Source organism: Nicotiana sylvestris, chromosome 6 (assembly GCF_000393655.2).
Source record: "Nicotiana sylvestris chromosome 6, ASM39365v2, whole genome shotgun sequence".
Classification (NCBI taxonomy): Eukaryota; Viridiplantae; Streptophyta; class Magnoliopsida; order Solanales; family Solanaceae; genus Nicotiana; species Nicotiana sylvestris.
The window spans coordinates 191,867,246-191,880,465 of NC_091062.1; the positions used below are offsets into that span (position 1 = coordinate 191,867,246).

The 13,220-nt window shown below is 35.9% G+C and overlaps 3 protein-coding genes across 4 annotated transcripts; 2 read left to right on the top strand and 1 right to left on the bottom strand.

Annotated features, from left to right (window-relative positions):
* The first annotated feature begins 917 nt into the window (after positions 1 to 917).
* Positions 918 to 5,799, top strand: LOC104240359 (KH domain-containing protein At3g08620-like). 2 transcript variants are annotated; one of them, XM_009795195.2, is made up of 7 exons: positions 918 to 1,182; positions 1,309 to 1,397; positions 2,231 to 2,394; positions 3,574 to 3,693; positions 3,973 to 4,089; positions 4,184 to 4,327; positions 5,219 to 5,799. In XM_009795195.2, exons 1-7 carry the CDS (start codon positions 1,097 to 1,099, stop codon positions 5,363 to 5,365), a joined length of 867 nt encoding a protein of 288 aa, XP_009793497.1. In that variant the 5' UTR covers positions 918 to 1,096; the 3' UTR covers positions 5,366 to 5,799. The 2 variants fall into 2 exon arrangements, with proteins under 2 accessions (XP_009793497.1, XP_009793498.1); XM_009795196.2 differs by having other exon boundaries at positions 959 to 1,182; positions 1,323 to 1,397.
* Positions 5,800 to 6,725: 926 nt separating this feature from the next.
* On the top strand, positions 6,726 to 8,811 carry LOC104240361 (cytochrome b-c1 complex subunit 8). Its single transcript, XM_009795198.2, has 2 exons — positions 6,726 to 6,986; positions 8,532 to 8,811. Exons 1-2 carry the CDS (start codon positions 6,817 to 6,819, stop codon positions 8,578 to 8,580), a joined length of 219 nt encoding a protein of 72 aa, XP_009793500.1. The 5' UTR covers positions 6,726 to 6,816; the 3' UTR covers positions 8,581 to 8,811.
* An 808-nt stretch (positions 8,812 to 9,619) lies between these two features.
* On the bottom strand, positions 9,620 to 11,933 carry LOC104240362 (large ribosomal subunit protein uL16). Its single transcript, XM_009795199.2, has 4 exons — positions 11,889 to 11,933; positions 10,594 to 11,095; positions 10,010 to 10,091; positions 9,620 to 9,886 (listed from the first exon to the last, which is right to left on the bottom strand). The coding sequence occupies exons 1-4, from the start codon at positions 11,896 to 11,898 to the stop codon at positions 9,821 to 9,823; spliced, it is 660 nt and encodes a 219-aa protein (XP_009793501.1). The 5' UTR covers positions 11,899 to 11,933; the 3' UTR covers positions 9,620 to 9,820.
* Positions 11,934 to 13,220: the final 1,287 nt, after the last annotated feature.

Genomic DNA, 13,220 nt, shown 5'->3' on the forward strand with positions numbered 1-13,220 from the left:
TTTTTCCTGTAATTTCAAATTTGTGTTTTTCGTTTTTCTGCACCACCATCCCACCCCACCAAATCCCACCCCCACTTCCCTCCTCCCCAGCGGTACAAAAAAAAATTACTTTTGTTTTGTAATTTTTAAATTTATGTTCTTTTGTCTTTCTGCACCACTCGTTCCCCACCCCCACCAGGGGCGTACACAGAATTTTTTGTAAGCGGTGTCGAAATTTAGAGAGGAGTATAAATGAAGAGATTACTTTAATAAAATCATACTTCAGAAAAACACAATTCAAATATAGTAGTACAGTTCTCTCCCACGAACTTTTATTTTTATAAAATGTACTCATAATAGACTCAGTACAAATATAAACAAAAAAAAATCTATATAAGACAGCAAACTTTTACTCAATAGGATGTTGCTTCTTTCAAAAAAAAATCAGAAGAATACTAAAATATTAAGAAAAAAGTTGTTAAAAGCGTGGGGAGTGGAACGCTCGACCACAAGCATAAACTAGATTGCTTCATCAACGGGCCAATAGAGTCGTTAACATCAAGTTGTGTCATTTATTATATTTAAACTATATTTCCTTTTTAGATTATTTACATATATATTAATAAATAAAAAATTTCGGCCAAGCGGTGTCGGATGCTCAACGTGCCTCCGCCCCTGACCCCCACTGTCCCAGAAATATAAGGTAAAATTAAGTATAATAAACTCTTGTAATCCGATCCTTCGAACCCCGTACATACTGGGGCTTAATGTACCGGACCTCTATTATGGTTTAGTTACTAGTTGTAGTTTAGAGAGCCTATGTATTCTTTTAACTACGTAGTGAAAACAAGAACAAAAAGAAGTGCTAGCTGCTAACGTGGGGCAAGTACATGACCCACACCTATATTTAAGCCTCCAACTCCAACACAGAAAAAAACAGTTCACTATTTATTTCTTCCCTGTTTTCCAGGGTTTCACTGATTCAAAGCTTTTGTTTTCTTTTATTAACCAGAAAACATTTTTCTTTGTTGGCTGTTTCTTGACCCCTTGTTATTCTTCCCCTTTTTCTTCAACTGTCCAAAGTTTTATTGCACACCCTTTTCTTTAATTGAAGTTCATGTCTAATTTGTATAATCATAACTTGAATTTCTCACCTGCTAGAGCTGTTTCTCCTCATATTAGAACCAACCAAGATGTTGATAGGTAAAGGACAAATCTTTGTTTTTTTTTTCTTTTTTGAGACTTAAAGTTGAAAACTTTATACAAGATTGATTCTTTAGCAAATTATATTTTTTTTTTTTTGTTGTTGGTGTTTTTAATTTTGTGTAGTCAGTACATGACAGAGCTGTTAGCAGAAAGGCAGAAGCTTGGACCCTTTACACAAGTTCTTCCAATATGTAGTAGACTCTTAAATCAAGGTTGGTTTGTTTCTTGATCTTTTATTTACTGCTGTTAATATGTTTTTCTTAACTACTGTGGTGTCTGGGTCTCTTGCGTGCAGCTCGACTAATTCCACCTGTACTTGCTACATACTGCTGTTAATATGTATTAGTCTCTCACTTGGTTATTTTGTTGTGCATTTCTCTGTTAGCTAAATACTAGTGTTCTCTGTCTGTTAAACTGCTAATGCTCTTAATCATGGGTTAAAGTCAATCTATACACTAATCTGTTAAGAAGTTTTCTTATGTTGTTTCAACACATGTTTATGACTGGAAAACATTCATAACAAAGTTGTAGACTTTAGGCCAAATTGATCAAATCTACTAGGTTGCAGTATGCTTTTTAGCTCAAAGAGTAAGCAAAAGACACAATTTGTAGTATGTGAAAAGAAAAAGGAAATAAATGAGATGTGATTTTAGTAAGTTTTGATGTAACGTGTATGGTTTGTTACAGAGAGACGAGTAGTTAGAGTCTTTAGACTTACTACTGCTTCAAAGCAAGATTTTGTTTATTCAAACAGTATCATCACAGGAATAAATTAAGAAGGATCAAGTAATGTCCATTATGTAATGATAAACTTATTATATCGATTGACAAGTGCGTATTCCACATAAACATTAGTCCAGTGGCATTTTGAAAGAGGTGGATTACAGGTTAGGATGTAACCTAGTTTTTCTTCAAAGAAATGTTTGTAGCAGATAATATGTATGAGGTTAGTCTCCTTGGTAAGTTGATGTATATTCTGCTTAATAGCTTTAGTGATTTTCAAAATGGGAAGTTCTTGAATTTTAGTTTTCAATCTCTTTGACAGAAATACTAAGATTTTCTGGAATGATTCCCAACCAAGTACTTAGCGACTATGACAGACTACAACGTGGAAGCCCTAGTCCTGTATCTTCATTCGACATGATGCAACATGTCGGAGGAAAAGGTTTAGGTGGATGGAATGGGAATGGATGGAATGCCTTTCAAGAGGTCAGCTTATACTTACTGCTTCTTTAGGCACAATTTTCAAATTTTCTTTTCATTAATTCTGTAATGCTGCCTATTACATGTCTTATGTGTTCTGCCGATAGGTGCTAGTTCATGGTTTCTATGCTAATTGAAACACTAACATGGTGTAATGGGAATCGTAGTAAGTTGAAATATATGGCATCCTCTTGTTACGACTTAGAATCAGTTTAACCAAATATTGAAATGAAAAATTGATTATAATCCCTAGCATGATTATGGTCATGAAAGTACCTCCAAATGAAGAAGTAGGACTTCACTTCAGTCTACAATATGTTGTGAGCTTAGATCTTGTAATATAACATTTAGTATTAAGTGCTTTTGAACTAACTCACTGGAAGAATTAGTAAAAAGTGGGGGATGCAACCACAGATCACAAACTGCTGTCCAGTCTTTGGATGCTGCTTCATAATTTTACATTTAAAGAAACCTCATTTTACGAGTTTGTAGACTATCAATGTGGAAGCTATCCAGCCAGCTGAAATCCATTTCTGGAGAAACTAACATTTGAAATGTCCTCTTTCTAAGTTGACCTAAAACAACTGCTTTAACTTTTAATCCTCTTCTTCGCTGCAGCTGCTAGAAAAGTTCTTTTGTTTGTTTGAGAAGCTTGAGTCAATTTCACCCTATTATAGTTTACTCATATCATCGAAGTATGTTGTTATTTGTCAGTTTCATTTCTAACACCTTTATTTGACAACAGAAAAAGTAACTTGCACCTTAGGTTTGGTAATTATACTACCATGGTATCAATTGGTATAACTCTGTCCTCTGACCCCGTTACATTTCCATTTCTCTTTACTAGATAACGCTTAGTTAAGTCCATTTCCTTAGTTCTCAAAACATGCAAAGGACTTTTGAAAGGGCTTGGTCAGTCCTTTCTTTATGTCGCTACTTTTTTGGTTCATGAAGTTTGAATGTCATAGAAAATTGTGTCATGGAGTTAGTAATCTACATACACTTTCAGTAATGAACGCTCTGCACTTTCAAGCCTTTCCACTTCAGTTACATGCTCCAGGAAGATATGGGAGCTCAGTTGCCCCACCCACCACCACGTGGTGTTTCTTTGGCTTATGTGGCATTGCTGCTTGTACTCCTACTGCTTTGCTGGTTGTATTGATATCCCTGAAATTCATTTTGCAGCAAAGATTAGGTGTACCACAGGGAAGGCCCATCGACTGGCAAGCTTCACCAGGAAGTCCAAGTTCATTTCTTGTGAAGCGGATATTGCGTTTGGATATACCAGTCGACAGATATCCAAATGTAAGCTGACGCCATGGACTGTTGATAGGTTGCATTATATGTTGTAACATATAATGATGCAGTACATTTTCACAACAAACTCCATGTAATAATATTTAAAATGTCAATTTCAACCCTCAGCGATGGTATTTGTACCAATAATTATGTGAATAACTCGACATAATTAAGTAGCTCACCTAAGATAGAGAAAGGGAGTAAAGGGGATGCTTTTAAGGGGATTTTGATATTTTACCAAATTTATTGAGCAGTAGACTAAATCATATATTTCTCATGGCACAGTTCAACTTTGTTGGACGGCTTTTAGGACCTCGAGGCAATTCTCTGAAGCGGGTGGAAGCGTCTACTGGATGTCGCGTGTTTATACGAGGACAGGGTTCAATAAAAGACCCCGAAAAAGTAAGGCCCTTTGACTTTTTCTTCACAGTATTGCTTTTCGTCCAATTATTTTCTTATATTACTTATGCTTTGTGCTCGTCTTATATTATTGAAGGAGGAGAGTTTGAGAGGCCTTCCAGGTTATGAGCACCTCAATGAGCCACTGCATGTTCTACTTGAAGCAGAATTACCCATCAATATAGTTGACGCACGGTTGAAACAAGCTAGCCAAATTATTGAAGAGTTGCTCAGACCTGTGGTAAGCACCTTCTCACTCCGTCGTATACACCTATAAGCAATTGCAGACAAAACAGTCATTGTACTTCTGTGGTTTTTTATCATGAATAATGAAATGGACAGATTGAAAGAATCGACATATGTGTGATATATTTTGCTCTTCAGGAAATAATCTGAGAAGACAACTTAACTGTTCAACTATCAGGAGTTACTGTACAAAAGAAAAAAGGAGGGTGCGGGACATGGTGGATGAAACAAAAGATATCTCTTATGATCTACTTAAGTTTCTTAAGATGGTGACCTACTACCTAATTACTCTTAGAACTAAAACTGCATAGGAGAAAGGTTTAATGTAACTACTCCCTCTACGCAGAGGCGGATCCAGGATTTGAAGCTTATGAGTTCTTAGTGCGACCTCAAGTAAATATACAATAAGTAACTGGGTTCACAACCAAATATTTATGGATTTTAGTGGATTTTTTAATACTTATACATGGTATGTGCAAAAGTTACTGAGTTCCCGGGAACCCACACCTACTAACAGAGGCAGATGTAGTGTATAACTTACGGGTTCAACTGTACCTATAACTTTCGACGCGGAGTCAAAATTTGTATGTAAAAATTCACTAAAATTGCAAAAATAATAGATATGAACTCATAACTTTAAAAATATAATGGGTTCAATGTTAAAAACATTAAAATTGAACCCATATGATTTAAATCCTGGATCCGCCTCTGCCTACTAAGCTGGATCTGCCCCTGCCTCTACGTCGTCTTAGTTTGAGTCAACATGGTGATCTACTAAGAGAGTTGAAAATATATAGTAGTAGTTTAAAAAGGTAGGTCAGAGAATTAGTGTTAGAATTTCAAGGAATATATTGCTAATTTCATGTTCATTGGCCTGGAAATGCAGGACGAGTCGCAGGACTTGTATAAAAGACAACAGCTTAGAGAACTTGCTGTGTTGAATAACAATTTTAGAGAAGAGAGCCCCCAACCAAGGGGTAGTGTATCTCCTTTTAATTCAAGCGGGATGAAACGAGCCAAAACTGGTTGGTGATGGATGCTAAGTTTTTTTCCAATTCGTGGTGCATCTGTACGCTTGGGACTAAGGCGTCGCTGTTAGTGATGGTGCATTTGCATAGCGGCTTGGCGACTTCAGACCTAAATGCAGCTAAGTTATGTGCCTTTAACGTGACGAAAATAGTATGTGACAAAGAAATGCAGCAGACTAAAGACAACATCAAACTGATTTCTTGACTGTAGTTGTTTGTGTTAAAGTAGAATGATTATTTGATTTGTTTGTTATTGACAAAGCTAGTTGACAAAGGTGGTTCCTTTTCTTTTCTTCCTTTACTTTTTGGGATTTGTAATTTATGACTTATTACATCCTCTGTTAAAATATAGATTGCTCCATGTAAATCCTATGATATGGATTTAAGACCATGTTATTCTATAACTGCAGAAGCTACAATCCACTCCATTATTGCTCCCCTTCTGAAGATGGCATTAGTTTGATTTAGATTTAACCAGTAGTAGTGAATATTTATTCAAGCTCAAGAAACTATTCCCGTCTTAAAGTTGTCTTCGTGTGACCTATAGGTTACGGGTTCGAGTCATGGAATCACCACTGATGTTTGCGTTAGGGTAGGTTGCTTACAACACACCCCTCGGCTGCAAAAGCAGGATGCATCGTGTTTCCCCTTTTTATTTAAAGAAACTATTCTCATCTCTACTAAAATTCTTTTTTAAAAAGTTAAAACACTGAAATTTTTGAAAAAGTTGAAAATTATTACTAAATAATACTGCATTAGGTGTATTTTTTTAGAGTTTAACTTTTGTGCATTAAAAGTGTTTACTATTTTTAGAAGAAGAAAAACGTTTACCATTTTTACATATTAAACCAGGTTAACTTGATTTTTACAAACAAATAATTTCTTTTAGCAAATCTAATATGATATTGTGAAAATTGAGGAAATAATAGAGTAATAAAATTGTTATAATCGCATAGTATATGTATGATTTCGTACAATTATTCACTATGAATGTACTCTCATTATTCCTTTCGACAAGAAAATTAAGTGGGGCAAGTGCACATATAGCCATTTTCAAGGATGCTATTTAGAGATTGACCAGTACTTATTTTGCCCTGAAATTTAAACTAAAAATCTTAATTTTAGGATAATTCAGGATATTTTTGTCCTGAAAAACTGAAATTTATGACGCACTGGCTAATTCCTAAATAACAGCCTTTTGAAATTTATGACGCACTGACTAATTCCTAAATAACAGCCTTTTAGAATGGCTATCTGGTGTACAAATTAAGTGATTCAAGATGGGCTGGGCTACACTTGTTGAGCCCATAAGAAAGCCTAAAACGAATTTTCAGGAAGAAGAAATTTCCTCATCCATCTACCAAATGCCAATATCATTCTTCCAATCTCAAGCCCTAGTTTTTTTCATTGAATCAATCGATCGGAGAAATCACCATTAAAATTCAGCTAAGCTAAGATGGGGAAACAACCAGTTAAACTGAAAGCAGTTGTTTACGCTTTATCTCCGTTTCAACAGAAAGTAATGCCAGGTCTATGGAAGGATCTTCCGGGTAAAATCCATCACAAAGTTTCTGAGAATTGGATCAGCGCTACTCTCTTGCTCGCTCCTCTTGTCGGCACTTACTCGTAAGTATTCCAATAAATAAATAAAATCAATTAACTGTGCCTTAATTCTAAATTAATCGGCTATTTGAATCATTTATATCCTCAGATCCATTTAAATTTCGATATGCAATAATAAGCTATGGAGCATTTAGCTTGATTTAATTATTTTTGCCTGCTTAATATATGTTTTCGGATATGTTTTAAGGATAAAGCGACTGAAATGTATAGCAAGTCCAACCGAAGGCTGTAGCATAGAATAGGAGCTTAGTTTTTTGTTTAATGACGGTGGTGTCCGTGCCTCAGATTGCGGGCACCTCGACTATTCCACTGGGTACCTGCTATCCGGCTTATGTAGATGGGAAGAAATTATCTAGAATGGGAACTTAGTTGCGATTCCACAGGATACCTTAAATCCGACTTAGGCAGATGGGAAGAAATCACTTTAACATGGGAACTTAGGTGCTCAGGCTTTGGTTGGAAGATAACATATGACCAGTAGAGAGCTGTTAGAATAGCCATAAGACCATGATTGCCAAACACACCTGTCGGCTTATCAGAGTGTCTGGAGGTAGCTCTGTAGACGACCAATGAGATATGTGTAGCCTTCACGGACTGTGAATCTTCTGCTCATTTATTTAGATGAAAGACAACTGTACAGTGGCAATTTAAACTTGTTGAAAACGTTTGCTTCTATAAGTAATTAATTTCTTAAGCTGAGATTAGTGGGCTTTCAAGCCTATTTACAGATTGAAAAGGCAAGGTTAATAAGGTTTTCCTTTGTTTTGCATCGTTCATGCTGTGTGAAGTTTTATTTCTTTCTTCTTTTGGCTGGGGGTAGTGAGGAAGTACTACACATTGTTCTTTTGAGTAGATAAAGGTTGCTTGGTAAAGCATACGAGCTTAAGCATCAGTTTGATCTCAAATTATTTTTTATTAGAAAAGAGTTATATGCAGTAATATAATTTTTTTTTAGAAGTAAAATGCGATGATATAAAAATACTTAACACTAGTAATTAGATGAAGTTAGTTTCATTAGCTAAAATATAATATTTGAGAAAATATTCACACTAGTTAGATAATCATATACTCTCACATATACTAGTAAATAGTTCAATAACATATTACCACGTTTACAACTCTACCCATATCATGCCTCTTTAAGAGAAACTTAATCTCTGTCTTTTTGTTTTCTTCACAATCATTATATGGTCAAAATAAATGTCATTAACTTGTTTCTCCTCCGTTTGCTTTATTCTGTTCAACTTTGTTGTCTCCAAGCAAGTGAAAGTGACTGCTGCGAAAATCTTAGTTTTTTAAGCTTTAATTAATCGAAAGAATAAGATTTTAATCTGGGTTAGGATTTGAGCTGCATTCAGACGTAGAGTAAATTGACTTAGGTACGCTAGACAGTTGAAGGTTATTAGGAGATTCTGGTCATTGTTTTTATCTTCTGTTGGCTTGAGCTTTTCGAGTAAGGTTCGCTCCCCCCTTTCCCCTTAAATGTGTGTGTCTGTGTGTGTATGTGGTTGCTTAGTTCATAGTCATGGTGTTTCTTTATGCATGCAGGTACGTGCAGCACTTCAAGGAGAAGGAGAAGTTAGAACACAGATACTAAAGTTCTGTTCATCATTTGTATGGGGAGGACCTCTGTTTCTATTTCTGTTTTGAACAGGAAATAAGTCATGTTTTGGAACTTCTACCATCATTTTGAGGATGTTTACTTTTATGGCCTATTAAATGCATCTAGTTGCTTTATTGTCTTTTTGAAACATTTGTGCACTCTGAATCTTGTACTAAGTTCGGAGTTTGAAAAGAGTCCATGAACCCTCTCATATGTTTGCTATTACATCCCATGAAAGAAATGTGTCATTCAGTTGTGCTTAGTGGCGGAGGCAGGATCTCCACGAAGGGGGTTCAAAAAAAAATTGTATCTAGTGGGAATTGAACTCATGACCTTATGTAGATTTTGAACCCCTTGACCACTAAACTACACTTTTGGATTGTGTTAAGGGGGTTCAAAACTTAATATATAGAGGTAAAAAACATATTTTGCCTTATATATACAGTGTATTTTTTCGGCGAAGGGGGTTCACCCGAACCCCCTTGCGCCCCCCTAAATCCGCCCCTGGTTGTGCTGTGTTACCCTTTCATCTTAGCATTAATGGATTAAGTATGAGAAGTGATGATCATAGGCTATAGCTTTTCTCAGCATGCTTTTCTTTTAATGGAATGAAATGAATAGGCCAATACGCGCTCTGTTGTATGGTGTATACCTGAAAATAAGAAATTGACTATGAACCGCGATAAGAACCCAATTTCTTCTTTGTCATTGTATGACCGTGTTTGCTGTGTTTGACCGCTCTGGGATAGCATCTTGGAAGGCGGGGATGGCGTCACAAGTTTCGAGTTTTCTAGCTAGCCGTTGGCTATTTCTTCAGATGTGCTCGTTCATTTTTACGTACTGATTGAACGAAACCAATTCTTTGGGAACAAACGTAAACAGACCATTTTTAACTTTCATGGGCAAACATTAAAATCGTTAGAATTAATTAGTTGAAGAGGCAGATAAGAATGTGTTCTTACGCTGCCTGCATTGAGAGGTATCAATTCGACAAAGATATAAGCTCTTAGTTGTAAGAGACAGTTCAAAGACAGAATAAACAACATACCCAGTTTATTCCCACAAGTGGGGAAGATATAAGCTTTTAGCAGTTCAAAGACAGAATATAATTGAAAAATGTTCAATTGGATACTGACAAGGTTCGTGCATAGACAGAAGTTCAAGTCACAAATTTTCAATCAACAAAAGTAGCAAAACTAATGTGCTATTTGTAGGATTATGCCACTTCAATTTGCTAAACAGCCTCTAGAAAGGCCCTTCCAGGTTGACGTGCAGCAAGTCTACCATGGCAGCCAAGAAGCTGCAAAAACAAAACAAAAGAAATAAGTTTTAACAAGCAAATTACCACTGGCAAAAGGCTCTATAGATGAACAAAACAAAAATAATTCTTTCTTAATAAAAAAAGGTTAAGAAGAGAACAAACCTTTGCATTGACACCATCCGGGACAATACGGTTCTCTGACTTGTATTTCAGATAATCGGTACGGCTAAACTTAGTGAAACCCCTGAAACAGAGATAGCACAGGTAAGGTTCAAGCACAAATTATCCAACTGAGCATCTAAAATGACCAATATTGACCGTGTTCAATCATCTAACTTCAACAGGAAGGTAAAATAGATTACTTAACACTCGAATAGTACTAAGTTTTGGACTAAGAAATAAAGGGCTGAGCTCAGAACTATAATGAGACAACAAAAAACCAAGATATCGTGAAACTGCAACACAGCTCATCTCCGGAGAAAAAAAGAGCAAAACTTCCAATTACAAGACAAACTTTGCATTGAAAGAGAGAAATTTGTGTAATTTATGGCAGTATATCTACTTAGATGGGATCTCCCTAAACTGAATAACTAAGCAAGTACATAAGGTACGATCTTACATGCCAATGGTAAATAACAGAATAATCCTTAGAATGGAAAAAGTGCAAAGTTCTCAAACATATTGCAGACACATAAAAAATAAAAAATAAAAAAATAAAAAAGTGAACCTTCAGATAAAATACATACCACTTTCTGCTGACAATGATCTTTTGTCGGCCAGGAAACTTAAACTTTGCACGACGCAGAGCCTCTTGTGCATGGTTACTGTTTCCATCTTTGCAGCGAACAGAGAGAAGAACCTGACCAATTGCAACACGAGCACAAACACCCTGTGGCTTACCAAAAGCTCCCCTCATGCCAGTTTGGAGCCTATCAGCTCCAGCACATGACAACATCTTGTTAATACGCAAAACATGGAAAGGATGAACCCTGACCCTAAGGTGGAAGGCATCCTTCCCAGCAGACTTGGTCATGTACTTGTTGCACGCAATACGGGCAGCTTCAAGTGCCTCACTAGAGACATTCTCCTTCTCCCAACTGACCAAATGCACACAGAAAGGAAACTCATCAACTCCCTTTTTCTTCATGCCCACATCATAGATCCTAATCTTTGGATCAGGGACACCACGGCAAAACCGTGATTTTGGGTAAGGCTTGTTCTTAATCTGGCGGTAACATCTTGCAGGTCCTGCGCAAAAGAATCCAACCATTAGACAGAGCCCCCTAAAATAAATGAGTTTTGGGAAGACAAGCATCAGGACACATAGTAGCACTATAAAAAACTATCATTACGATATAATATATTCTGAAACTAGCTATGCCAAGACTCGAGGAGCTCTGAATAAGCTTTTTCATACATGTATCCACAATTAATTAATTAAATTTGATAGTCAAATATAAAGCTCCTATTCTTAGATAAAAATAAATCCAACTTACAAAGTCACATTTCATCACCTATTTCACTATGTAATCGTGCAAAGAAAAATCAATTATCAGGTACAGTAAGAAAGAATATTTCTTTGACACAAAAGAAAATGAGAAACTGCTGCTTTCATTTCACAACCATGCAATCCTCCTACAAACACAAAAATTCATCCTCTACAATTTCTCAAATTCTCGCAACTCAGTCTTTATTGGATTGGGAAAAGGAGCTTTCTTTGAAAATAAACGTGCAAAAATGGATATTGGACAATAAGGGATAAATAAATTTTGCCATATAATTCCATTTTCAAGCTACCCATTTTATCATAGCTATATCTGGTTATTAAACGATTGACCTAAAAGCCACTAATTTGTAGACAACGTGATACGAACTACCCATTTATCTAGCACTGTTTCAGAAATGCTACAAAAATTAATCTCAATTCAGAAATTGAGATTTGTGTGAGAGCCCAATTTTTCAGATCTTCAAAATAATTATTGTAATGTAAATGAAGATAGAAATTGGCGTTAAAAATGAGAAACAGGGCAAAGCGACTTACTTCTCCCCATGGCTAGCTTACTGCAATTGAACTGCGGCTTGTAAAGACAGAAGAAAGAGAAATCCCTTTATATATAGTTGTGGAATTAGGCTTAGAAATTGTTTGGGCTTACGTCTGGGCATGCGTCACAAATTAGATGGGCCTGGACCGACATAGTTAGAACACTAATTTCAAACAACCCAAACCCGTTGTGGTCTAAATTACTCGACCGTCCTTAGTAGAAATTCAAAAATAGTCATATTTACAAGTAGTCATTCAAAAATAGTTACAGTTTCAAAAGTAATCGAAATTTAGCCACTTTTCACGTAAAGATAAATCAGAACGAAAATATTGTTCAAATCAGGAAAAATACTTCAGCATAATATACTGGAGCTCCAGTATAATATACTGGTACAGCATAATATACTCGAGTTTGGAGCACCGGTGCTCCAGTATCCAGTATATTATACTGGAACCAGCAAAGTATACCGGTCCAGCATAATATGCTGGAAGTTCATACACAGGTGCACCGAACTCCAGTATATTATGCTGGAGCGGTCTTTGTGCAACAAAATAGTTGCTATTTTTCAATTACTTGGCAAATACTGGCTATTTTTGAATGATCAGTCCAAAAACTGGCTAGACCGTGCTATTTTAACACCGTCCTTGTGCTCTCAAGTCTTGATTTTCAAGTGCCACATGTTGCATTCAGTGGCAGAGCTAGCATAGGACTTGCGGGTTTGGCCGAACCCAGTAACGTTCGTCCAAAATCTGTATTTGTTTTAAATTTTTTATTAAATATGTATAAATTGTTAATTCATAACTCATTAACATAAACGACTTAGAATCCGAAACCACATACTTCAAATCATGGCTCCGCTTCTTATTGCATTTACTTGTAGCAGGCGTTTATACACAAATTCCATGATTTTTTTTTTCAAATTTAAAATTTCACTAAAGTTTTGATTTGAAGATGAAGTTGTGTTTGGTTATAATTTTGCAACATATTTGGATGCACTTTTTTCAAAACCATGAAATATGATTTATACCCCACAATTTGTAAAAAAAATATCAAAATCACCCCGAATTGATTATCCTACTTGAAACAAACAATCAAACATGCAAATTATTTAATTGTACGAACATTCTCTAACAGAAGTTGTAGTGTCTCCTTCAAGTAAAAGTATAAATTGTAGATCTCAAAAATGGATATCAAAATGTAGTCCAAGGCCAGTCAACCACGGCGGGTAGTTGTAGCGTGTAGGTGTTATCTAAGTTTAATAACTGATTGGAGTCTTTTTATAAATTTAAAAAATATAGGGTAAATTTGTAAAACTTAAAAATACTAACTTT

Coding starts and splice junctions, on each gene's coding strand:
- LOC104240359 (XM_009795195.2), top strand. CDS start 1,097: ATGTCTAATTTGTATAATCATAACTTGAATTTCTCACCTGCTAGAGCT. Junction 1,398..2,230: donor TAGTAGACTCTTAAATCAAG/GTTGGTTTGTTT, acceptor TCTCTTTGACAG/AAATACTAAGATTTTCTGGA. Junction 4,328..5,218: donor AAGAGTTGCTCAGACCTGTG/GTAAGCACCTTC, acceptor CTGGAAATGCAG/GACGAGTCGCAGGACTTGTA.
- LOC104240361 (XM_009795198.2), top strand. CDS start 6,817: ATGGGGAAACAACCAGTTAAACTGAAAGCAGTTGTTTACGCTTTATCT. Junction 6,987..8,531: donor CCTCTTGTCGGCACTTACTC/GTAAGTATTCCA, acceptor TTATGCATGCAG/GTACGTGCAGCACTTCAAGG.
- LOC104240362 (XM_009795199.2), bottom strand. Junction 10,092..10,593: donor ATCATTGTCAGCAGAAAGTG/GTATGTATTTTA, acceptor TCTCTGTTTCAG/GGGTTTCACTAAGTTTAGCC. Junction 9,887..10,009: donor CGGATGGTGTCAATGCAAAG/GTTTGTTCTCTT, acceptor TTGTTTTTGCAG/CTTCTTGGCTGCCATGGTAG.